We start from the raw sequence: 24,090 nt of genomic DNA on the forward strand, positions 1-24,090 counted from the left end.
GTAGGATTTTTCTACAAGTGTAAAGCTTCAACTCTAAGGTACAACTTTCATCTTTTTATGTGTAAGGACGCTTTCATTTCCCTTGCCATGCAGTGACTCCACCTGTAGAAAGGGAAAAGTTGACGACAAAACACACACATGCCTCATCGAGTGTGACACATTCACACTATCTAAATTTAAACCTCCAATACAGAAATCCAGCGTGTGAACAGAGCCATATCACACACCAATTAAAGACAGGCAGTCACACCTTTGACAGCTTGCCAAAATGTTAGTGAGAAAAAACAACTTTAATATCAAGTGCAAAAAGAAAACATCACGCCACATGACTGCACCTCTGTTTCCATAGGAACGTCCTCCTGAGGGGATAAAACATGGATCACCGCCTGAAATGTAACACTAGAGTGAAGCTGACAATTAACTTAAAAATGAAACCACATGTTGCTTCTCTCTATCCTCTGCGATTCAACCTGTGCGCATTTTAGGACTAACGGAAAGTCCACAGACAATAAAGTTTTGCAGGATTAAATTGAATAACATTCGGACATCTAGGTGAAGCTTAACGGACATAAACCACCATGGTCTGCTTAGTTTCATTTCTGATTAGCAGCAGCCTCACATTGAGCTGATCTGAAGACACTTTGTCTCAATTTTCTTTATACAGTATATAGAAATATTTCATAAGTGAGTGATGAATGTGGTGTCCCTCAGAGATCAATCCTGGGCCCACGTCTTTTTTGTTTGTTTTATTTGTCTGCAATATCTAAATCTCTGCAGATAATTGAATAGCTGTCACAGTAACACACTTGTTGAATGCACTCGTAATATCAATGTATGGGTGACTTAAATCCTAATAGGCTACGTTCAGATCTATAAAGTTCAGATGCAGAAAGAAAAGTGTCCGAAATCAAAATAAATTATCATTTGACTTCTTAAAATGTGTAAACAGCACAAATGACATGGCGATTGATATTTTCTATTACGACTATATCTCATATTGTATTCTTTCAGTACACTTTAATTCATTGCTACTACGATCTCACTACAGACTGCTGGACTGGGGACAGAGTTTGTATTCACCATGATCTGAATCTTGAAATGTGTTTCAATTTCAATTTCATTTCTTTATGATAAATGATTATTTAAACAGTAAATAAACCCTGTAGGGGACTCTCAAAGTGTGCAGGATTTACCCTGCCTCATACCCAGTGCAGACAATTAATATTGAAGTGACTGTTATTTTGTATATATTGATTGTTGTTGGGTTTTTATCTTAATGTGTGTGTAGGTGTCATAATACCACTCAGCCCAAGTTCATTATTTGTATTATTAGTATTTGCATATGTGTAAATGTGTCTGTTAATTGTGTATATATAGGATATACATATTTTATACATATTTGTATATATATTTGTATATTTGTATTATTGTATTCGGGATTGTTGGAAACGTTATTTCGATCTCTCTGTCTGTACACACAAACTGAAAGATTGACATTAAAGTTGACTTTGACTTTGACGCTGGGATACACTCCAGCGACCTTTGAGCATGAACAGAAAAAATAGTACAAAACATTGCATGGATGGATTATGTAACTAAAGGACTGGTGCTACATTATGAACTATAACCAAAGATTTATGGTGTTTTATTCATTTTATCACACTGGAATAAGTGTTATCGTTTAATTTGTTCTTTGCCTGCACCTCATTTGCGATTTAAAAAGAAATATTATGACAACAATACAAACTGACAGCTGTGCATACTGTAGCAAAGGAAATGTCACATCTGATTTGAATCCAGCTCTTCTGCTCCTGGCTCATTTAACACACTGATTGGTGGTGTGTTACAAAAACACAGTCTCATGTGCCCTCCTTATTATTCTTGATAAATATTTGGTAAAAATGTTTCCTCAAAGCTGGCATTAGTCACCTGTTTCCTATGTGTACATTTTAAATAATCTAACCTGTAAGAAATTACATTCATCTGTTTGCAATTTATATATATATATCAATATTCCAATTACTTGTATATTCTGCACTATTTCTATTATATTCTATTTGATTTACTTGCACTGTTATCTGTTTTGTTGTGTTGCAATGTTAGAGGAGCCTAAGAGTATCATTGTCATAACTGCACTGTAGCTACTGTATGTACACATGATAATAAAAGCCTTGAATCTTGAATTACAGAATAGAGACTTTTCTCAGTTGCTGGTTGATGCACCTTGTTCTATGTTCATTGCATAGACGATTTTCTGTGTTGCCGCTTCTACACTGTGATGTTTTACCGCTGATAACTGACCTTGCTGGGGGCCGGTGGCGGGGGGTTTCCAGGGGAGTGGAGGGTGGGGATGACCGGAGCAGCCAAAGGGGTTTGGGCCGGTGTGCTGGGCTCGCTGCTGCTCATCTCCCCGGCAGAGGCCGAGGCCGAGCCGGACGCAGCCCCCTTCCCTGGGGCGGAGCGGGTGGGCTGCTGCAGAGACCAGGGGGGAGAAATCAAGAGAAAGAGCCTTTAAAAAAAACTTCACAATCAGGTTTATCACCAGGTAGGTTTACACGTACGAGTTATTTGACTTGGGGTCGTGGTGCATACATACAAGTAAAACAAGAATTAAAAACATAGGTAGAGAACTAGAAAAAATATGAAATATAATCAAAAATATAGTGAAATTCACTGGGTATGAATGTCTGTTCGATGATAAGCTACTGGCAATAATGTCGTTTTTTTTCATGTGGATAATATCCTGGATTAAGTACTTATTTAGGATCTAAATTGTGATCATAAGCAATGAAAAAAAAGACTAGTACGGTAATAAAAAATGCTCATGATTAAACTGAAAATAATATTAGAAAAGCAAACAAAGCAGTTAATATGCATCAAACTGCTCAGAAACAAATAAACAACATAAATAAGGACTGAACCAAAGCAACAGTAACTACACCTGCTTTCTGTTTTTGGAGACAGGAAACAGTGTTTGTGCTGTAAATAAAAATGTGAAGAAGAGGAAATGGACATCTAAATGCAAGTACAAAGATATTGGTGCTGTTGACTGAAATAAGGTGTATTGTGAATCATGGCTGGTGATGTGTTGTCGCTGCTGACTCTGCAACACTCGCACAAACATACACACTGCTGCGTGAAGTGAAACAACAAGCACACATGATATACATTATTCAAACTAGGGCTGGGCAATAGGGATTATATCAAATGAAGCAATATCTTTCACCAAATATAATGTTATCAATATTGTTTGAAAAAAATAATCATCATCAGTATTGTGGATATAATGACTTTGTGACACAAGACAAATAATACGAAATTGAAAATAACACCACATTAAAAGCAGGAGAATACAGCAATTTGCTTATTAACGTTAATACGATATCCAAAATTCTGAAAACCATATCTAGTCTTATATTGTGACATCAATATAATATAACATATTGCCCAGCCTTTAATTCAAAGTGATAGAAAAGCCCTGCGGACTTTGAGGACCGGGCTCACCTTGGGCCTTCTGACCGTGGTCTGAAGAGGAAGAGGAGGAAGAAGAGGAGGAAGAGGAAAAAGGTCAAAGGGTAAGCAGAGGAGGATAGAAGGAGAGGAGGGAAGGGAAGGAAAACAGACACGCAGGGTTAGTGATTCAAGGCAGATATATTTAACCAGAAATCTCACACAGAAACACAAGATGGATGCATGGAACTGAATACAAAGCAGCACAATGAGTTCATTCTTGAGCACCATCGCTACAGATCTCTGCTCTGTTTCTGCTCTCCATCCCTCTTGTGCTCGCCGGTCTACTCATCTCTTCCTCCCACGTGACTGAAAAACCCTCAACATGCTCGCTGTGACTGGCACGGCCGCCGTGACCTAAATGACTGCTTTGTGTCGCGCACAGATGAGGCTCAATTCTGATGCACTCGCTGGATAATAGCTTGTTATCCTGCAACATAGAAACGTGCTACCCAGAGAAATACCCACTAGTGTCAGTCCTGCAGACCTGGGTTACTTTGTTTAATGAGAGCTTAAAGGACAACAACATGTATTTTCTTGTTGCTTTTTAACTCGTTTTTTTCCTCGTTTTGTTTTTTATTATATCTGTTAATCATCAAGCGCTTTGCCGAGATATTATATCCAGTCTTTAGAAGTATGAAACAGTTGGTTTGGATTGAATGAGCTGTTGATTTTAAACTTGTATTTAAAGATTATGTTTTAAAGCTAGGTAATATAACAATATGACAACATTATCAACATCGTGAGTGACTTGTCTTGTACTTTGGATATTGTAATATTATTCTTAATGCCCTTATTATTTCCTAAAAGAAATTGTGAAATTAATTACAGTCATTTTGGAACATTTGGAAAAGTGTGTTCAGTTTAAACCGAAGGAAATATCCTTGTTATTATAATTTATTTTAAATGTGAAAACGTTATATAGTAATTTGATTTCTTTCTTATTTTACCCAATCCTTCTGAACATTTTTGCAGTTCATTCAAATTATTCATTTATCTTACTCTCAATGAGATGTAACTTCCTGAGTAAATAATGCAAAAAACTTAAATAAAATGAATGTGTACCAATGAAACATTAGCTTTGTTGTGATTATTTTTTTCAAATAACATTGGTCTTGACAGAAAAACTTGAATGGATTTATGGACTTAAATCTTACATATAAATAATAAATAAATATTTTGTTTTGTTCAGCAAAAAAAGTCATCATTTCAAATATATATATTTTTCTCGACATAGGACTTCATAATGTTATTATCTCACACCAACACATTGTAACCCAGGTCTGTGCACACATGCATTATGATCTGAAGTCCTTCACTCTCCTCTCTTGCACACTGCCTCCACTTCTCTGTGCTTCGGCTCGGGCACGGCCTCGTTGTGGCTAGCAGTTACCGTTCTTTATTGGATTAGAGCCGGACCATTCAGCAGAAATTAGCCCAGAGCTAACAGCTGTACCAAATAAGAGCTGACAGCCTCTTAAGCCATAGCGGCGTGCTAAAGATACCAAACCTGCCTGACATCACATCAGACTGTTTGCTAGATCTGCTACCAACTGGGAAATCATTTCATTCTCCTCTGATACAAGAACAAACATTTCAAAAAAGACACTTTGGAAGGCTTCTGCTGCAAGATGAGACCAAAGAAAAGACAGGAGCTCGTGTGCAGGCAGAAACACAAGTGAAGATATAAAAAAGCTTCAGCACACAAATACAAATGCATGATCAAAAATCAGAGCTAACAAAAAGATTTTAAAAAAGAGCAAGCTGCAGGTACTACTCCCACAATGGGGGTATACAATATGATTTAAGAGGGAATAAAAAAAAAGGGGAATTCCCACCAAAAAAAAGAAGGGGATAACGGAAACTTCCAAGCAGCAGACCTGCCAATAAAATCAAATGCATGGATGACAATAACAACAACATCCCAACAGATGAGGACGATCAGGTTGAGTTCTGTACCTTCCGGGGTGCAGGAGTCTGTCTCATCATATTTGCAAGAGAAGAAGACACACACAGTTACCAGGAAACACACACACACACACACACACACACACACACACACACACTCAGAGGAAGGTGGTAAAACAGGTAGAGATGCTCGATCCACAGACAGACAGACAGACTCTCAGGCCGGGAAGCTGCAGTGGTGCAAATGGCCGCAGAGATTTTTTTCCCAGACTCCCCCTCCCTTCCTCCGTCCTCCTGCTCTCGTCCTTCTTTATGTCCCCCGTCTCATAGTCCATGCACCGGAGCCCTCGCCTCCCTTTTTCCTCTCTGTTCCGATTACGCCTCAGACATCTTTCTGCCGACAGCCTCCGACCTGCTACTGCTCACAGGAGACGCCTCACTCCCCTCAACTCCCTCCCTCCTCCCTATTTTCTCTCTCTCTCTCTGCTTATTGTGATTTGTCAGGCGAGCTCCTGTTCCTGCATTACATCACTGAGCAGCCTCCCTCCCTCCCTCCCTCCCTCCCTCTCCTCTCCCCCTCCCTCCCTCTCATCACCGCACAGACAGGGAGAGGAAGAGGGAGGGAGGGAGGGGTGAGACGATGTGTGACGGGGGACAGACAGGGGAGGAGGTGAGACGGAGGAAGCGAGGGAGAAAAATGAGCAGCAACGCTGATGCAAGTCTCTCTTGTCACCTAGCAACAGTAGAAGTGCCTGCTTATGGGCTGATTATTCAAATGAGGCGGACACAAACAATGAGGACACGTGATCTGTGTCACAAATTAAAGAGGTTTTAAGAAATGTTTTTGTTTTTACCAGGGATGGAGATCAGAAGTTTAAACATGTTGATTTGTTTGGAGAATGATTTGCTTATATTACAACGTTAGCCATGCTAGGAAATTGATTAAGGCGGCTACAATTGATATGAGAAGATATGATATCCCCATTTAATATAAAATATTTTCAATCATATTTGAAAAAAAAGTAACATTAACATGATTTAAAAATTTGTATTACTTTATAGGATGGTGTGCTTGGAATGTACATTTCAAAATAAAATGTCTGCTACTTGCGTCGTGACACCCCTTCATTTGACATGTATTGCCAGCTACAACATTAAAGTGATTAACATTTTAATGCATCAACAAATATAATCTATAATCTAAAATGGGCCAATCTGCATAATCTTATATAGACTTTGTATGTTTTGTGCAAATGTTATTAGGCTTTAAACTGCAGTAATGTTATTTGTAACAGAGTCTAGTGACATGAACAATATCTGAGTACTTGTGTTTTCCTCTATACTGGTTATGTCTTCTAACAAAAGATAACACAATGAATCCTTGCAAAATGGCTTAAAAGATCCAGCAGTATCATAACATCGACTATTAAGATTCAAACAAGCGGCGGTCCTGAGCTTTAGATAGAATACTGATTTGAGTTAGAAGGTGTTTTTGTGTAAGAAATCTGTCGCAGTATCTTCTCCGGCTCCACTAATCTCTGCACTAACAGGAGGAGGAGCGGATGTAAGCGGATTAGTCCAGAGGGAATACTCTGATTAACTGTCCGCTAATCAGGCTACTTTTTTAAAGCCAAAAATACTTTGTACACCTAAAAATTAGCAGAAAGTAATTTGAAATGGCTGTGATTATGTTTTTTGAGCTTATATATTAAATGCAGGTTGTAACATGCAAGATTATATTGAAGCAAATATTACAACGAGAAGCAGAACCTCGGGGGGCTGGGGTAGAAATAAGAGTGCTTTTGTGTATCCATTACAGAGCACCACAGAGACGTTTGTCCTCATGAAATATGAATCCTCTTTCTCACAGGCTCAAGTGCTGCTCTGAGCCGAAGTGATGCAGGGAGACAGACGCGCGGGCAGAGAGGAGGATGGGACACACACACACACACACACACACACACACACACACACACACACACACACACACACACACACACACACACACACACACACACACACACACACACACACACACACACACACACACACACACACACACACACACACACACACACACACACACACACACACACACACACACACACACACACACACACACACACACACACACACACAACTGACGAAGCAAAGCGGTGACCTCCTTTGATCGGACGCGGGGAAACTTGAGAAGGCGTGAAGTTCAGATACTCTGCTGTCAAGCTGAAAAACTTTATTGCATACGACCGCAGTGCAAGCACATAAATCATAAGAAGAACTCACTTTGTCCACCAAGATAATGGAACTTTAAGCATCAGCAAACTGTGGTTGACAACATCTCTGATCATGGAAAGTGAGATTAGTGAAATACAAATGTTTCTGGAGAAATTATTTTGAAATTGAATTTTCTATAAGAGACCCAATAAAACGGAAAATAGGATTTATAACAATTAATACTAAGGATTTGGGGTTTATAAATGTATACAATTATTTCACATTGGTTCTTTTACATATTTTATTCTTAGATTATTTGTAATTATTGTTATTAATTCATATATTTGGTGTTTTCAAAATGTAATATGAATCGTTTCTTTTTTCTATATTTCATATTTTTCTTGTTCTTCTTGCAAAAGTATTTACTTTATTGGTACTTGTATAACTGAGGGACAGGAATAATATAATATTAAAATAAATAGTAGATAATAAGAACATTAACAAAAACATGATTAAAAAAGCAAGTATAGAAAAACAATAAATTAGATATAGTAACCAATTGAATAATACATAGCAATTATATAGAAAAAAATGAAAGGTTAATCAAAAAACTATCTTTGAGAGAGTTTATTGTTTATGGCACATTTCTGCTTATGTCATCTATTCTTTGCATTTTCCTGCCTGTTCTGAATCCCTTCTGTGTTCAACCCTTCGGTTTCATCTGGAAAAGAAAGAACATTCGAGCCTCCCTTTGGAGACCGATCTGAGCTCCTGAGGTTGGAAGTCAGGAGACGATAAAGTGGAGCGGACAGGAAATCAATGCTCTGCAGCAGCTCTGTTCTCTGCAGGCGGGGGGGCGGGGGGGGTGGGGGGGTCCTGACATTTACCTGCATGTACGACTCAGCGCAGGATGACTTTAAAAGAGCATCGGACGGTCGGCATGGATCGGATGATGAGTTCATTTGTGGCTCATTAAATGCTAAAGTCACAATATGTATTAGTATGTAGTACAGTATATGTCTTCTGCATGGTGTCTTCTTCCATGTGTGTTCAGCTTGAGAAACATAGCATTCTTCTGCACTCATAGAATACAATATTGTGTATACTTTGAACTGAATCATTTTAAAGATTTTAAGTGTAACAAGTAACCCACTGCTATTCTACGCAGTTCGGTTTCTTCTTGCATAATTAGAAAATATGTTTAATTTCAAAAGATGTTATCTTTCCACCACGATTCATGAAAAAGGACCAGGATAGAGAACCGTCTGAACTGGAGAACTGGGATTTTATGCATTTGAAGCCCCTCTGAGTCCAAAGGTTTGTGTGTAATACATTTTTTAAGGAAATGTTCAGCACAAATAAATCCATAGTTTTGCTTCTACTGAAACGACAAACTACGACATTTAGTACGTTTCCTGTTAATCAATCAAGTATGACACCGGCTGCCATGACTCCAGCATGCTTTAACAATTGAACGGAAAGCAGACGAACACAATGTATGAGCCGTTCACACACTGATCTTTACGTTTACATAAACACAGAGCGGCTGAAAAACAAGACCAGGGACAACGGTACGGTGAGCTGCAAGGGATCATGGGTAAAATGTCTGGAGTACGCCCGGTCGTCATGCAGTAGCGAGGCCATTCAGAGACACAGTCATTACATTACACTGAACAGAGGTTAGAGAAACATGCAACACCTTTTTGAGTTTCACTCCTCGCTGCGTGGTCGGAGGAAAGGAGGGAAGGAAGTGAGGAAGGAATGAAGGGGTGAGGTTAAAGGTCAAGAGTGTGTCATGCTGGAAGTGAAGGGGTCGTCGGTGCTCTTCGTTTGTGGATGAAAGACCTTCATCATTTCTCTTCTCCTCATTTAACTTCCACTTTCATTCAGTTCATATCGTTCAAACTACACGTAAAAAACATCGTATTTACAATGTTTCAAACACGATTGCTTTGTTGTTCAAATAGTAATATGGTATATAAGACACTGTTTAATTCCGTTATTGCAAAGATTAGTTTTTCCATCTTAACATAACTTGAAAAATATATAGAGCTCAGTGAAAAACGTTTTAACAATGCAGTTTTGTTACGATATTTATTTGATTTATTGTTTGATCTGTAAAACGTCAAATCAAATATGTCCATCATAATGTCTAAGGCAATGTTTTTAAACCTCTCTGTTAAAAATGCAAAAGAAAATAACTCCATATTTTAGAGTCCAAGCATTTTGAAGTTGTGATGACATCTTTACATTTTTATGAATTATTTATGTGAGATTTCTGTCTAAGGTGTTGGCCCTGATTCAATCACAGAGTTATAACAGAGGAATTAATATTTTAGCACTTCAGGATTTGAAGTCAAATATGAAGTGCTTTATAAATGAAACCCATTATTATTATTAATAAACAATACGGTCGCTGCATTGTTCTTAATGTAAAGGTTCAACTAATCTCAGGGGAGCTTTTGTTTCACTAAATAAATAATCTGTATATTTATCAGAGTGAAGATATTTATGAGTAAACATCGCCCTCTGCTGGTCCGACATGAACACTTGTTTTTTTAAAGATCTTATTTGGTTTTGTTTGGTTTAACCCACAATTTCAGGAATTATTTAAGTCTTTTAAATCTAATTTGCAACTGTGTCTTTCTAATCTCTTTATCAATTAGGAGCAGAGATTATTCAACGTACTTTTACAATGTATAAAAGAAAAGCTAATATTTTATAGTATTTCATTATTTCGTTAATTAAGTAGGTGTGTGCAACATATTACTCCTTTGTACTGCAAATGACTACTTCTAAGTTGCAGATTGTCAATTTTAAACAGCTTCTACAACATCAGCCTGTGAAAGGAAGGTGTGAGAAAGGAGTGAATTCTCAGTTTTTAAAACAGCAGACAGGTGTGGTAATATTTTAGAGTTTGTGTGTCCAGCCTTGTGTCGGGGTGTGAGTCCAGGCGTGAGTGTGTGTGTGTCTGTGTGCTTGTGCGTGTGCGTGTGCGTGTGCGTGTGTGTGTGTGTCCAGGTGTGTGTGTGTGTGTCCAGGTGTGTGTGTGTCCAGGTGTGTGTGTGTGTGTGTGTATGTGTATGTGTATGTGTATGTGTATGTGTATGTGTATGTGTATGTGTATGCGTGTGTGTGTGTGTGTGTGTGTGTGTGTGTGTGTGTGTGTGTGTGTGTGTGTGTGTGTGTGTGTGTGTGTGTGTGTGTGTGTGTGTGTGTGTGTGTGTGTGTGTGTGTTGCCATATCTGCTGCTGACTTCCTGCAGGAGTGAACTTTGACTCACCAGTTTGGTGGACTTGGGCGTCTCCAGGATCTCTGAGGACATTAAACAGAAAGAAAAACAAAGAAAGTGAGTGACGTGTTTTTGTTAATTATTTTCTACAAGGTATAAAGTTCCACAAACATCCTGGTATTCACAGATTACAGCTTAAAGTCAACAGGATTTATTGGCTTTGCACCACAGGGTTTAACCCCAATACTGTTAGAAACAAGGAAGCAACAGATATTTGGTTAAAATATTGTACTGACAAAAAGTTATTTTTAATAAAAGGTACCAACCAGGGCTCTCGACTAACTTTTTTCACCATCCTCCCGGAACCGTCCCGAAATACAATCTAAGCCGTCCCGAAATTAATGTGGACCGTCCCGAATTTAAAATATTCGTTTTTCTACTACTTATCATAAGTTAAAATCATTCAAAGTGACCTTTAACATAAATAAAACCTCATACAAATCATTAGATGATAATTCATCAACCTTATTATTTGAGTAAATCAGTCAATCACATGACAAAGGCCAAATATATTTAAACAAACACACAAACGAGAAAATTACTAATATTGAATCAAATCAAGTCCCATCCAATTAACAAAAAAAATCCAACACTCTGTCCTGAAGACAGAACCCAGAGTAACCACTAACCAGGAGGACAGTCTGTAACACAGTCAGGAGACCTTTACAAACTGCCCCGCCCCCTCGCACACAGACGGGAGAGAGAGATCTCGTCTGGATTGGAAAGCTCGAAAATACATCATAGACGCATGTTGTAGTCTTATTGCATATTAGAAACGGAGTTGGATAAACTAAAACTGCGATATAATGTTTATGTAGCAATACTACATATGACATATATTTTTTAAATGTCTCCAGTACCGATAAAAAGTCAGATAACGTCGGAGCTTAACGTTACCACTGTCTTTAATAATTCCGGCCCGGGCGGAGCCCGTTTAATACCGGGGCTCGGTACCCATCCATACATGGGGAGAGGCGCAGCATATTGCTAAGGACTAAATACGATGGAGGGTTCTCCTCTCAGCCTTATTACCCATAGGGGATGAAGTGGAGTAAGTAAATAAAGAGGCCGGCGCTCCAGGGTCTGGTTCTGCTGTGCGTTTTTGTGATGTAAAGGTAAAACATTTCAGAATTCCTCCACGGGATACCATTGTCATTTTACATCACTCAACCCGCGAAATACACACACTCAGTACATAGCCTACTGTAGATAGACCCGCGAATTTGCGGGCCAGGAATTCGCGGGCACAGCCAGCTGTGCGGCTGGCTGACAGCACATGGACACAGTTTACGTGTGTGTGTGTGTGTGTGTGTGTGTGTGTGTGTGTGTGTGTGTGTGTGTGTGTGTGTGTGTGTGTGTGTGTGTGTGTGTGTGTGTGTGTGTGTGTGTGTGTGTGTGTGTGTGTGTGTGTGTGTGTGTGTGTGTGTGTGTGTGTGTGTTTCACGGGTTGCTAAATGTTTTGTGTGTTTATGTTGACAAGGATGTTTAATAATTGTGTGCTACACACAACGTGCAGTCGATTTCATTTTCATCGCCGTTTGTAGTAGAGTTAGCAGGGTATATTTATTTTAACTCTCGTCCCAAATTCGTCCCAAAATTATTTTTTATCCTCCCTGACACTATTTTTTTCGGCCCCGGGACGACGGGAGGTCCTTAAACTCGAGCCCTGGTACCAACTACTGCTATGAAGTAAGTTATATATTTGAAAAACAAACATTTAACCAGGGAAAACTATTGCCTATTGTTTTTATCACAGCCATTACTTTTTACTTTTCTCAATATCATTTTCATAATTTTAAATACCAGTGTTAGTTAAAAAAAACTAGTGATGTTTCCAAGAATACTGCTGTGTGTCTCCTCTCTCTGCGGCAGGAGGTTGCTAAACTAAATACTCTGCACCATCACCCCCCCTGTTTTAATGATGCAGCAAAGAGGCATTACCATGGAAACAGCAGCTCTATCCTCGAGAGGATGACAACAAATATTGGTGACCAGAAGTTAAAGCAAATAATTTTCTTGTTGGAATCGAAGAGAGATGTCAATATAACGAGCACTTGGCTTTGATGGCTTCAGTGGACTACATTTACCATGAACACTGATTGGACATGAACATTGGGGAACTTTCCCTTTAAGCCAGGCGGTGTCGAGTTCTGCTAAAGGCCTGAAGGCCTGAAATATAAATGTGCTTCAGTAAGGATCTCATTACAGGCTCTGGTTCCACGTTGAGCCTCAAACAGAGTGTGGCACCAAGTCTGCACACGGTTGTTCCACATCTCTTATGAAATGAAAGCATTTTGTTGCACAGGCTGAGCTGTTACTGTACTTATTTGTAAAGCTAAAAAAGTTTGTAATGATTGAAATGTATGTTTCAAATACTTCATAGCTTTAATCTAACCAGGACTTGCACTATGTTATCTGTTTTATTGTGTTGCACTGTTGGAAGAGCCTGGGAACTAAGATTTCCATCGACATAACTAGCTATGTACGAATGACAATAAAAGCCTTGAATCTTGAATCTAAAAAAATGCATTATTCAAACCAGTCCAAACCAGTTATAAATGATCAAACCAGTGGCCTGTCAGTTAGAAAAGGTGTCAGCGCCTCAGTTCATACTGTTGTTATTCAGGAGAGACACTAGATGCTAAATACAGTGTTTTCCATGCCCTGGTTAATTGTGACGAGTTTGTGCTATTTTTTTTCCTAAACATGTCTTCGTTCTTTCAGCTTGATGGAACATGTGTGTGTTTTTTGCTTCATTACCTTTGTCTATGTGTGCCTGTTGATTTCTTCTAAATTAACTGAAAGATAGCATTAGATATTGCCTTTTATCCACGGTCGAACAAAACATTTTGGAAAAAAGGATAGTCATATTGTAAGTAATCAAATCCCTTCCCTTCCACCCTTCCACCTGTGTACCGGCTTAATGTCAAAAAAGGAAATGTGTTTTCCTCAGTGCTCTCACATCGCAGAATTTCCTGCTTGTTTAATGTTGCGAGTGTTCAGGTCACCTAGAGACAACCTCCATTTTGGAAAGGTCAGACATGATTGTATTTAGTTTTAGCATATTTCTTTATTTTTTTATGTTAAAAAAATCCCTGCAGGATAATAATCAATAAAAGCAAATGAGGACAAAAAGGACACTCTTGTAATCATCTCAACGTGAGACCGCTCACCTCGTTTGGGAATCTTTCCGGGGCCGGGCTCAGGCGTCTCTGGAGACGTCGTGTCGGCTCCATCGTCAAACAGCTGGATCTGAGAGAGAGAGAGAGACAGACAGACAGACAGACAGACAGACAGACAGACAGACAGACAGACAGACAGACAGACAGACAGACAGCAGTGAGACAGTTTGACAGATTTTTACTCTAAACTATCAAAGCGAGCAAGAGAAGCTGCGACAAAGGAGATCAAAGAAGAAATGCTTTTGGTTTTGCCCCAAATGAGTTCCTGGCAATCAATATTTAAAACCTAACTCATATATTTGGGCTGCATCCATTTAACTTTCTGCTACGTCACAAGATATACATAAACTCCACATGAAACCTTAATATTTTTCTGATCTCTCCTAGATTTTAGATTTCAATTGGAATAAAATAAAGGTTAAAAGACCTTTTACTGTCTGTGCTCTTTGAGTGTATGTTTACCGCTTCTACAAGTGGAGAGCTTTACACCAAATTACACTCTGGGCTTTAGGCATTTATTACCTGTGATTGTCTCACGAATATCCCTCGGTTCTCCCCGCAGGTGAAGTAGCGCTTGCCCTGCACCGTGCCGTCGTTCTTGCCCTTGGCCTCGTCCAGGATGACCCCCACCCATTTTCCGGAGGCGAACAGTGTGTTGCCGATGTATGCCACCGCGCCGCGCTGCCCCTTCCCGATTACCTCCACCAGGGAGCCCACTTTGATGGGCCGCCCGCCCCCGTCCGAGCTCATCCTGCTGCTGCCGCTGCTGGTGGTCTGCGTGGAGACACAGATAGTGTTTAAACAGGAATTCTTCTCACATAATCACATTTTGTACATTTAAAACGGGGGTACTCTACTAAATATTCCGGCAGTGGCTCAGTCAGTAGGGGCTTGGACTGGGAGCCGTAGGGTCCCCGAACAGACCTAAATATGGAGTGTGGACTGCTACTTGAAGAGGTCCCAGTTCACCTCCTTGGCCCTGCCGCGGTGCCCTTGAGCAAGGCACCGGACAACCCCCCACTCCCATTGTTCCCCGGGCGCTGTGCAATAGCTGCCCACTGCTCCTAGTACTAGGATGGGTTAAAAGCAGAGAACATATTTCACAGTGTGTGCTGTCTGTGTGCTCTGCATGTGTGACCATTAAAGGGTTCATCCCTCCAATGCTATTAATATTCTATAATTGTAGGTTTACTTGTTTCTTATTCTCCTCTGCCTGTGAAACCAGTTGTATAAAGTCTTCTGTTGCTCTGCAGGATCATTGCATTTTGGATAAAAAGGTTGGGTGGGCAACTCAAAGCACAAAGAAAAAATTAATGACGGTCTTTTTGACCCTGAACATGAATGGGATAAGAGATGGCCTTTGCAGAATGCTTAATAGTATGAGGAATACCAGAACTGCCCGTATGTAAACACAATGACTACAGTGCATCAACTCTAAGGAGATATTGGCAGGGTATTTCAAAAGGAGCGGCTCTCAGTCCCTCTGAGCCGAGCGGGACTCTAAATGTCAAGGCAAACACTGCTACTGTTTTCGAGCTTTTCTGACAACACCAAGGCAACGATCACCTGAGGTTTCATACAGCAATTCGGCTGCATGGAAAACAAACCACACATAAAAACGTTTGAACACAAGCCGCACTATTTTGAAATCAAACAATCCTGCATAACCCACTTTACAGTGTGGTGTCCCAGAAGTGATGGTGACTCAGCAGAAGAGAGGAGCAGATATTATTACTCTGCTCTGACTCTCCTTCACTTCACTGTAAACTGTCTCTGTTCTGCAGAGTCACTTCAACAAGATCAGACAGAAAGCAGGACGATGACTCAAACAGCAGCAACATCAAGGCGTTTTCACATATCAACAATTATAATCTTTATATTATAAATACAGTCTTTAAATCTGGACCCTACCCCCTCAAACCTCCTTCAGTCTATCTCTCCTGATATTCTAACACTTCTCTAACTTCTGGTCACTTTCCAAACAGTTTCAAGGAGGCAAGAGTAAACCCTCTCCTAAAGAAACCCACTCTCAACCCGTCCGATGTTATAAACTACAGGCCTGTCCCTCTCCTCCCGTTCCCGTCTAAAACACTTGAACGCGCTTCTCTTTAAACAACTCTCCTGTCATCTCCATGAGAACAACCTTCTTGATCCGCACCATTCTGGTTTCAAGGCAGGTCACTCAACAGAAACTGCTCTCCTTGCTGTCTCTGAGGAACTGCACACAGCCTCCCTCTCCTCTGTCATCATCCTTCTGGAACTGTCTGCTGCATTTGACACGGTGAATCATCAGATCCTCCTTCGCACTCTCCAAGAACTTGGAGTTTCAGGCTCTGCACTTTCCCTCCTCACCTCATACCTCAAAGACCGCACCTACAGGGTAACTTGGAGAGGGTCAGAGTCCGACCCTTGTCAATTAACTACAGGGGTCCCTCAGGGCTCTGTCCTTGGTCCCCTCCTCTTCTCTCTGTACACAAACTTGCTCGGATCTGTCATTGGCCCGCATGGTTTTTCATACCACTGCTACGCTGACGACACCCAATTAATTCTGTCCTTTCCCCGCGGAAAAAGCGACGCAGCTTCTGGTCCAGGCTCTCGTCATCTCACGCCTAGACTACTGCAACTCCCTCCTGGCTGGTCTACCTGCATGTGCCATCCGACCTCTGCAGCTCATCCAGAATGTAGCGGCTCGTCTGGTCTTCAACCTTCCTACATTTTCCCACACCACACCGCTACTCCGCTCCCTTCACTGGCTTCCGGTAACTGCTAGAATCTACTTCAAGACACTGGTACTTGCATACCATGCTGTGAATGGATCTGGCCCTTCCTACATCGAGGACATGGTTAAACCGTACACCCCAGCACGTGCTCGCTGCACCCGCACTGCGAGGGGGACCCAAGTTCCCATCAGCAAAAACACGTGGCTTTGCTATCCTGGCTCTGAAATTGTGGAATGAGCTCCCCATTGACATCAGGACAGCAGAAAGCTTACACATCTTCCGGCGCAGACTGAAAACTCATCTCTTTCGACTCCACTTCGAGCGATCGAATTACTAACAAAGCACTTATATACTTATAAAGGGCTGGCTTATCTAAAGCCAGTTGAGTAGCACTTGAAATGTTTTGGCTCTATGAAACCTGATGTACTTATATGATTCTGTTTTCTTTAAGTTTGTATCTTCTTGGTCGAATGCACTTATTGTAAGTCGCTTTGGATAAAAGTGTCAGCTAAATGCAATGTAATGTGATTTAAATCTGTTTCATCCACTGCAGGTTTCTGTGGTCACGTTGCATCGTCCAAGCTACTTTAAGTCTCAGTTATTAAACTTGTTGACAACTTAATTTATTTTATTTCCTTTGGTTTTTGACGCTGTTGCCAATATTAACAATGGTAAGTTTTAAAACATATCAGCCAATATTAATTTAAAACAAGCCCTTTTTTTTTAAATAAAAGTTGTGTATACAGTTGTAAATTAAGTTGTCATGTTTTAATAATAAGCAGTTAGATAGTAAATTGTGCTAATTCATTAATCATTTAAGTAATTGTTAAACGCAAACAATATTTCAGTCCTTCAAATATGAATGTTTACTGCTTTTTCTCTGTTTTATATCAAATTAAAGTGAATATCTTTGGTTTTTGGACTGAAACCAAGATATTTAAAGACTTCAGTGATACAAAAAACCAAGGCCATTATATATTGTAAAGGAGGAAGAATATATCAAAGTAAAATATCTGTTAAACATACAGGTATTAAAAGTCAGCCGTCCGTGTTGCATACAGTGAGAGCATTAAGTCTGAGATAAGTAAAGGTGGAATGTGGAATAAAGACCGCTTTGTTTCAGTGCTTTTTAAACATAAGCTCAAATATGTCGTCACTTCTTAAGAGGCATTTTGCAATGATTTACATTTCTCAAACTAATTGTGAACAACGGATTTACTGATAAAAATACATTCATGAATATAGAAAGATATTCTCAGTGATATGGGGAACAAATTGTCCCTTTCTGCTCAGAGACACAATATTTCTTTCTATATTATGGAACGCTTCTGCATTCAAATGTCTAAAAATAACTAGACATTTTTGCTTTATTGTGAACTGCCATTATCTTAAATGTTTTAGAACAAAGCTAAACTGCGATCTGTAGAAATCTGTTTTGAAAATATTGAAGGTTTAATGTCATATGGCCTCAACTCCCTCAAGTTGATCCAGGAATATAAAGAAACACATATATCCATATTTATATCGTGGTGGGAAACAACATTAGGTATTTTTATTAAGAGATTAAATTATATTTTCTTAGCTGTTTCTCTCATTCCTTACTATTTACAAATAAAACCAAGTATAACTCAACATTTACTACGTCTCAATGCTATAAATGTTTTCTATCAAAGCCTTTAATGTGCTCTATAAATAAAGGTGCCTTGGCAGCGACAGCTAAGCAAATCCTGAATCCAAATGATTGCTTAACGTCTAATCTACCTAGCTTATAGTTCATGACAAATATGAGAGTTTTGACAAGTGTGCAGTCAAAGAGTCCTTGAGTCTTTGTGAAGCCGTTACCATGTCACACTCAAGATCTTTTAATACAGCTTTAACTTCTATTCAAATGCTTCACCGAGGCAGGAGTATTTGCTTTACGGTACTTCAGGAAGGCTTCACCTGCACCTGTTAGCAATCTGCACTCAGACGTCCATTGAGCTTTCAGTTCTGGACTTCTTTAAAGTCATGCTTTGCTATCAGTCTGTAGTGAAGCCTGCAGGGTGTTTCCGTCATTTCTCTGACCCGTTTGCCATGTGGAGGCCGGGCCGACCCGAGGAGGGCGGGCTGAATTATTTAGTGCCACTCTACTCTTAAAACACGCGAGCTCAGACTGACTACAATAATAAAAGAAGACGATTAAACAACACAGCTTCATTTACTGCACTGTAACTCATGCTCTGATGGAGGCGCTGAGAAATCGGATGGCTTTGTTATCTCAAAAGCTCCAAAACTAAGCTCCAGAAAGCCATGAAACTTTTGAATGGACCTTGTAATGCGGACTCAATTAGGGTGATCCATTAATATGATCATCTTTAAATTATATTGTTTTGTGAATAAACCACATCTCTAGGTAGTGTGATACACCGTAGCGTTATTTAAAATGATAAGAAGCTCATACTAACAAAAAAAGTGTCAGATAATGTTTTATATTTTGAAGGAACATCATTAGAAGACAGCACTTTTAGTTTTCACGTAAGCACTCAATATTTGATTTATAATCTGGACTCAAATGAAATCAAACTATTGTCTCGATCTTTTTACTTTCCATGTGTGAGAATGCCAGCAAACAGTCGTGTATAACCAGAAATGTTTCTATATCTTGTGATTAATTCCACTGCTAGGTTTATTTTGCCCATCTCTAACTTGAAGATAACGATACCAAATGACGCAAGATAAGGGAAAATAAAATATAAAATAAATGTCACCTCAACGGTTCATGATTAAATCAAATACTAGCTGAACAATATTACTACAGTTCAACATTACTTCAAAAAGCAACACAAATATACCCCTTTATTGTAAAAGAAAATTCAGTAAGGAGTTTTCTGTGATCTTAGGAATAACATAGTATGAAAGACCTGTTTAAACTCTGATGTCATCCCTCCCAGAGGCAGGAAAGCTGCAGGACGAAACAGGAAGTCCTCTCAGGCTCATTGTGTGTCTAATGATAACAAAAAGCCTTGTGGTCCTGCTACCTGCCTGCCACACATCACCAACTCCTACTTTACAGACACAAGGCGTCACAGAACCTAAACCAGAGGAGCCGAACAAAGAGGCGACAATTCAGAGGGAGGAATGCAGCGGTGAAATGGATTAGAAACCCTTTCTATTCAAAGTAGAAAACCCCACCATGAAGCTGATGACAGAGTGAAACAAATCCAACAGAAACAATGGTCATTCCTTCACCTTGTATAAACACCTTGTACACACTCACCCGGGTGTACGTGTTCCTCCTAGTCTGTGACATGCTTCCCCCAAAAAACGCCTGTCTCGATTGAAGGAGGGTTATATGGAAGAGCCAGACAGATAGGGGGTCTATGAGAGGGGTGTGGGGGAGCGTCTCTCTTCCTCTTCGTCTCTGCACAGAATCACATCATCCCTCTCCTGATCCTCACAACAAACTCCCCCCGGCCCTCCTCTCTGCAACCAAAAAAAAAGCCTGCAGGAGCTTTCTTTGGGCTAAAGTTTCAGGAGGGGAAGACAGGGGATGATCCACCCCTCTGATGATGAATGGACCAGAGGCAAACAGAGATGAAGGGGGGGAATAACATCCAGGCTGCTCTGCTGTGAGTGCATCAGCTGAGAGGTAGCACTGCGCTGTGCTAGTGTCTGCGCTGGCTCATGCAGGAGGGAGGGGGGGGGGGGGGCAGACTGAGCTACTGGGTCCTAAAGCCTGCCAATACACCTCTATAAAACTCTCAGAATAAACCTGACAGTCATTATCACCATGCATCTCCAGTAACGCTCTGTGGATGATCAAAGCGCAGTTAAATTCCTGATAGGGCAAATCATGAAACTATAAAATGCTATGATAATCAATACTTATTATGATCCGTCAGATGAAAAATATCATCAACCATTTTTTTTTTTGGTGGAGGACAACCATTAGGGACATACGGATTTGGGAAGCATGTCAAAACTGCATATTAAGTCTGTTCAAATGCTTATATATAAAAAATACAGTTGTGTACAGTTGAGGTTGTTTAGGGACACAAAAATACCTCAGACAGGCAAATAATTAAAGTCTTTCTGTATAGTATTTAGTCCCATGCATGACTTAAGTTGTTCTTTGTTTGAATTCAATAAAGTACCAAATGATATAATTTATAATCACTACGGTTTTTGGGGCAAACAGTCAACAAAAAACACTCCTTCAAGAATGCAGCAAAGAAATATATTTAAAGAGCCCAGATGTGTCCTAACACTGCAGTTCGTCTTAAGAAACACTTACTTATGCCTACTCAAATCGTGGGGGAAAAGGGGGAAAGGGGGGAGAAGTAGAAAAAAAAAAACACAGACGGTAAGCGTTTTTGAACCCGGGGGTGGGGGGTGAACCAGTTCAATTCAATCTGAGGCCGTGTCATTGTGGCTGCACACAAAGGGCCCAGGTGATGCTCTGTTATGCAGCACACTGTAAGCATTATGGCTCCGCCTGACGGATTAACTCTCCTTTATCAGCTTTTATCAGCGAACCGCATGGCTGGACCTTTTTTTAAACTCTCTGTTTCTGTGCTGCCATCTTTCTGCAATGGAAGCAAACTCTGCAGGGGTTTCGGTGTAAAAGCCTTCAACCTGCACGCTAATAAGAGATGTTGGATAAGAGTCTGCATTTCAGAATCAGGATAAAAGAGACACAGCCTTGAGGAGGGGAAGATATTTCCAAATAATGCTCACAAAGCTTAGCAACAAAACATAGATCATCAGGGTAACAACATGTCAACATTAGGGCTGCAATTTACCAGAAAACACTTGAAAATCTATAGTCAGTAAATCATTGTCTTATGTTTTAATGCAGAATGACTATTTAAATCAACTTATCGACAAGTCATTACCTAATAATATATCTAATGAGGACAGTATTATGAGGCAGTATTTTGTGGCTTCAGAGCATTAATAAAAGTCTCAAACGTGCATTTAGAGTATGGAAAATGACTTAAGTATACACAATACAGGCTGAGATGTATAATTTAGGAGAGTGATACACAGTTGAGGATGTTTAGGGACACAAAACAAGCCTCTGCAGTCTCTTTGCACCCTTTTTTGCCAATGACGACAGAGGGGGTGTCAGGGATTTGTGGGAGGTAGAGAGGGGAGAGAGGGGGAGCCCACTGAAGGAATAATACGGAGACAACCAGCAGCCAAAAACCAAAGAACTAGCAAAGAAATGGCTTCTCACAACAGCATCGAAAAGCTTTTGATGCTGTGAGTTTTTTCAGAGCACAGGAAGGTTTGTGGGATTTTTAGGAGGAGCGTCACGACCAAACTGAACCTCTGGTCTGCAGGTCCAGCAGGAACAAATGGACGTCACTAAAAAAAAGTAAAGAAGAGCAAGTGGACGCCCTGGAAGCTGGTGTCAAGAAGGCTATTTAGAGGATATATGAAGTTTGGTAAGTTCATTTGTTATAGTTGATTCGTGGCCTGAAATGCAAACTGCTGTGTCAGGGCTCATGAAGGAAAGGGGAGTTTCATTCAGGGCTGCATATTTTTGTTATATAAAAAAAATATTATTACAATATATTTATTATTTTTTTCAGTAATGTCTTCATGACATCGAGAAAATCAAATGCCTTAGTGAATAAAAATAAAATATATCTAAGTAGCAAATCCTTAAATATATGTTGGCCTTCCTCTCCACCACATGCATGCTAATGATATTCAGCCCGGTCTCAGCACACAATGCAGACAGGAAAAATAGGTCATCCACTGAAAACAGGAGTAGAGCCTGGTTATTCCTGCACTTCAATGTGTATCAAGATAGCATGAAAGTGCTCAAATGTAACTGTACTTTCAACAAAAGAACTCAAACTATAAATAGAAACGACAAATGTGAGAGTAAATAATGTAGTGCCATCTAGTGATATCAAAGCTAGGAGACCATGCACTGCTCCACTTATCCCACTGACCAATTTACTGCTATTTTAGTCATTTATTTAAAAAAAAATTATGACGTATTATTAAAATAAATCAATCGACTAACACAAATATTGAATTATTTAATAACCTATGACTGTTGGGATATTAATAAATCACAGCATGGGTGTGGTTGCAGCCTGACATGATATTTTCTACCGACAGATTACCCAAATTGAATGAGAAATTAGAAGAAAGGGTTAGTTAATTAAAACGAGAAAGCCTGAATCATACCAATTAGTGCTGGAAAACATGATCCACGTGTCTCAATAACAAACAGCCAAAGCTTTATCATTATTTGGAATAATTAAGACTCTATTTTAGTCTTTTAGATGATCAAATCATGTATTTTATCGGCTGCGACTGGTTCTTAAATCCTCTTTTTTGGCTGATGTTTGGTTCTGTCAGCTGTCAGTTGGGACACTCCCTGGCCAGCTGCTAGCAATAGCAACCGTTAGCTTCGGATGGCATTCTCACACAAAACGTCTTAGCTCGAGTTAAATGTAACAAGACACACACGTATATCTTTCTAAACATGTATTTAAATGTGTTTTGAAAGTATTTCCCATTCACCAGATGACATGTTAGAGCTAAATCTTACCTGTTTGTGGGAAAAAATCCGGCTAACCGTTCAGCTTCGTCCAGTCCAGGCTACATCCATCCAAGGAGGTCTGACCAGACCACCAGACACATCGGAGCTGAGGTGGCCGAGCTGCTGCCTGACTGGCCCGCCTCACTCACAGAGGAGCCCGGGGAGAGTTGTATTACTGGTATTGGACTATAAAGATGTTTAAATGTATTATTGCATTCACTGGTGAATATTTCAAAGATGGGAAGTTGTTATAGACACATACTACGACTCAATGTCTAGTGCAAATAATTGAGTACATTTATATTGTATTATTACTTTTGAATTGTTATGAAGCACGTTTTTAAGTTTATTATGATGTTGTTGTTGTTGTTGTTGTTGTTAAGGGCCATTCCTCTTTAAATCATGTTTCCCTGAGGAGTTTTTCTTTTGCTGTTATTATGTATGTATATAAACCATAGATATAAACTCGAAAAATTACGAGGTAAGAGAAAAAGGGAATTGAGGAGTAGCGAGAGGAAATGCACACATCCAAATATTCAACCCCTAAAAAATGGAAAGTAAAACATTTACAACAAAATAGAGAGCAAGCATAAAAACTAAATCAAAAGTGGAAATGAATGACAATTCAACTAGAACACCTGTGTATGCACAGTTGTTGTATGTGAGTGTGTCTGTGGGGCTTTTGACAAATGTTCCTTAGATCCATAAATATCTGATTTG

The 24,090-nt window shown here is 39.8% G+C and overlaps 1 protein-coding gene across 5 annotated transcripts in view; it reads right to left on the bottom strand.

Annotated features, from left to right (window-relative positions):
* dctn1b (dynactin 1b) overlaps window positions 1-23,512 on the bottom strand; it is a 40,563-nt gene extending 17,051 nt beyond the window's left edge. Inside the window, exons 1-9 of one of the 5 annotated variants that reach the window (XM_079640674.1) lie at window positions 23,380-23,512; window positions 14,629-14,880; window positions 14,098-14,176; window positions 10,916-10,947; window positions 9,332-9,352; window positions 5,470-5,487; window positions 3,505-3,525; window positions 2,302-2,472; window positions 336-359 (exon numbers count right to left, since the gene is read on the bottom strand). In XM_079640674.1, the coding sequence (XP_079496800.1) occupies window positions 336-359; window positions 2,302-2,472; window positions 3,505-3,525; window positions 5,470-5,487; window positions 9,332-9,352; window positions 10,916-10,947; window positions 14,098-14,176; window positions 14,629-14,856 (594 nt within the window). In that variant the 5' untranslated portion in view covers window positions 14,857-14,880; window positions 23,380-23,512. Of the gene's footprint in view, window positions 1-335; window positions 360-2,301; window positions 2,473-3,504; window positions 3,526-5,469; window positions 5,488-9,331; window positions 9,353-10,915; window positions 10,948-14,097; window positions 14,177-14,628; window positions 14,881-20,082; window positions 20,440-23,379 lie in introns of those variants that run through there. The other 4 variants (XM_079640671.1, XM_079640672.1, XM_079640673.1 and 1 more) reach the window with 4 other exon arrangements.
* Between the last annotated feature and the right edge of the window lie 578 nt (window positions 23,513-24,090).

The sequence above is a fragment of the Notothenia rossii genome, assembly GCF_949606895.1.
Source record: "Notothenia rossii genome assembly, chromosome: 7".
Taxonomy (NCBI): domain Eukaryota; kingdom Metazoa; phylum Chordata; class Actinopteri; order Perciformes; family Nototheniidae; genus Notothenia; species Notothenia rossii.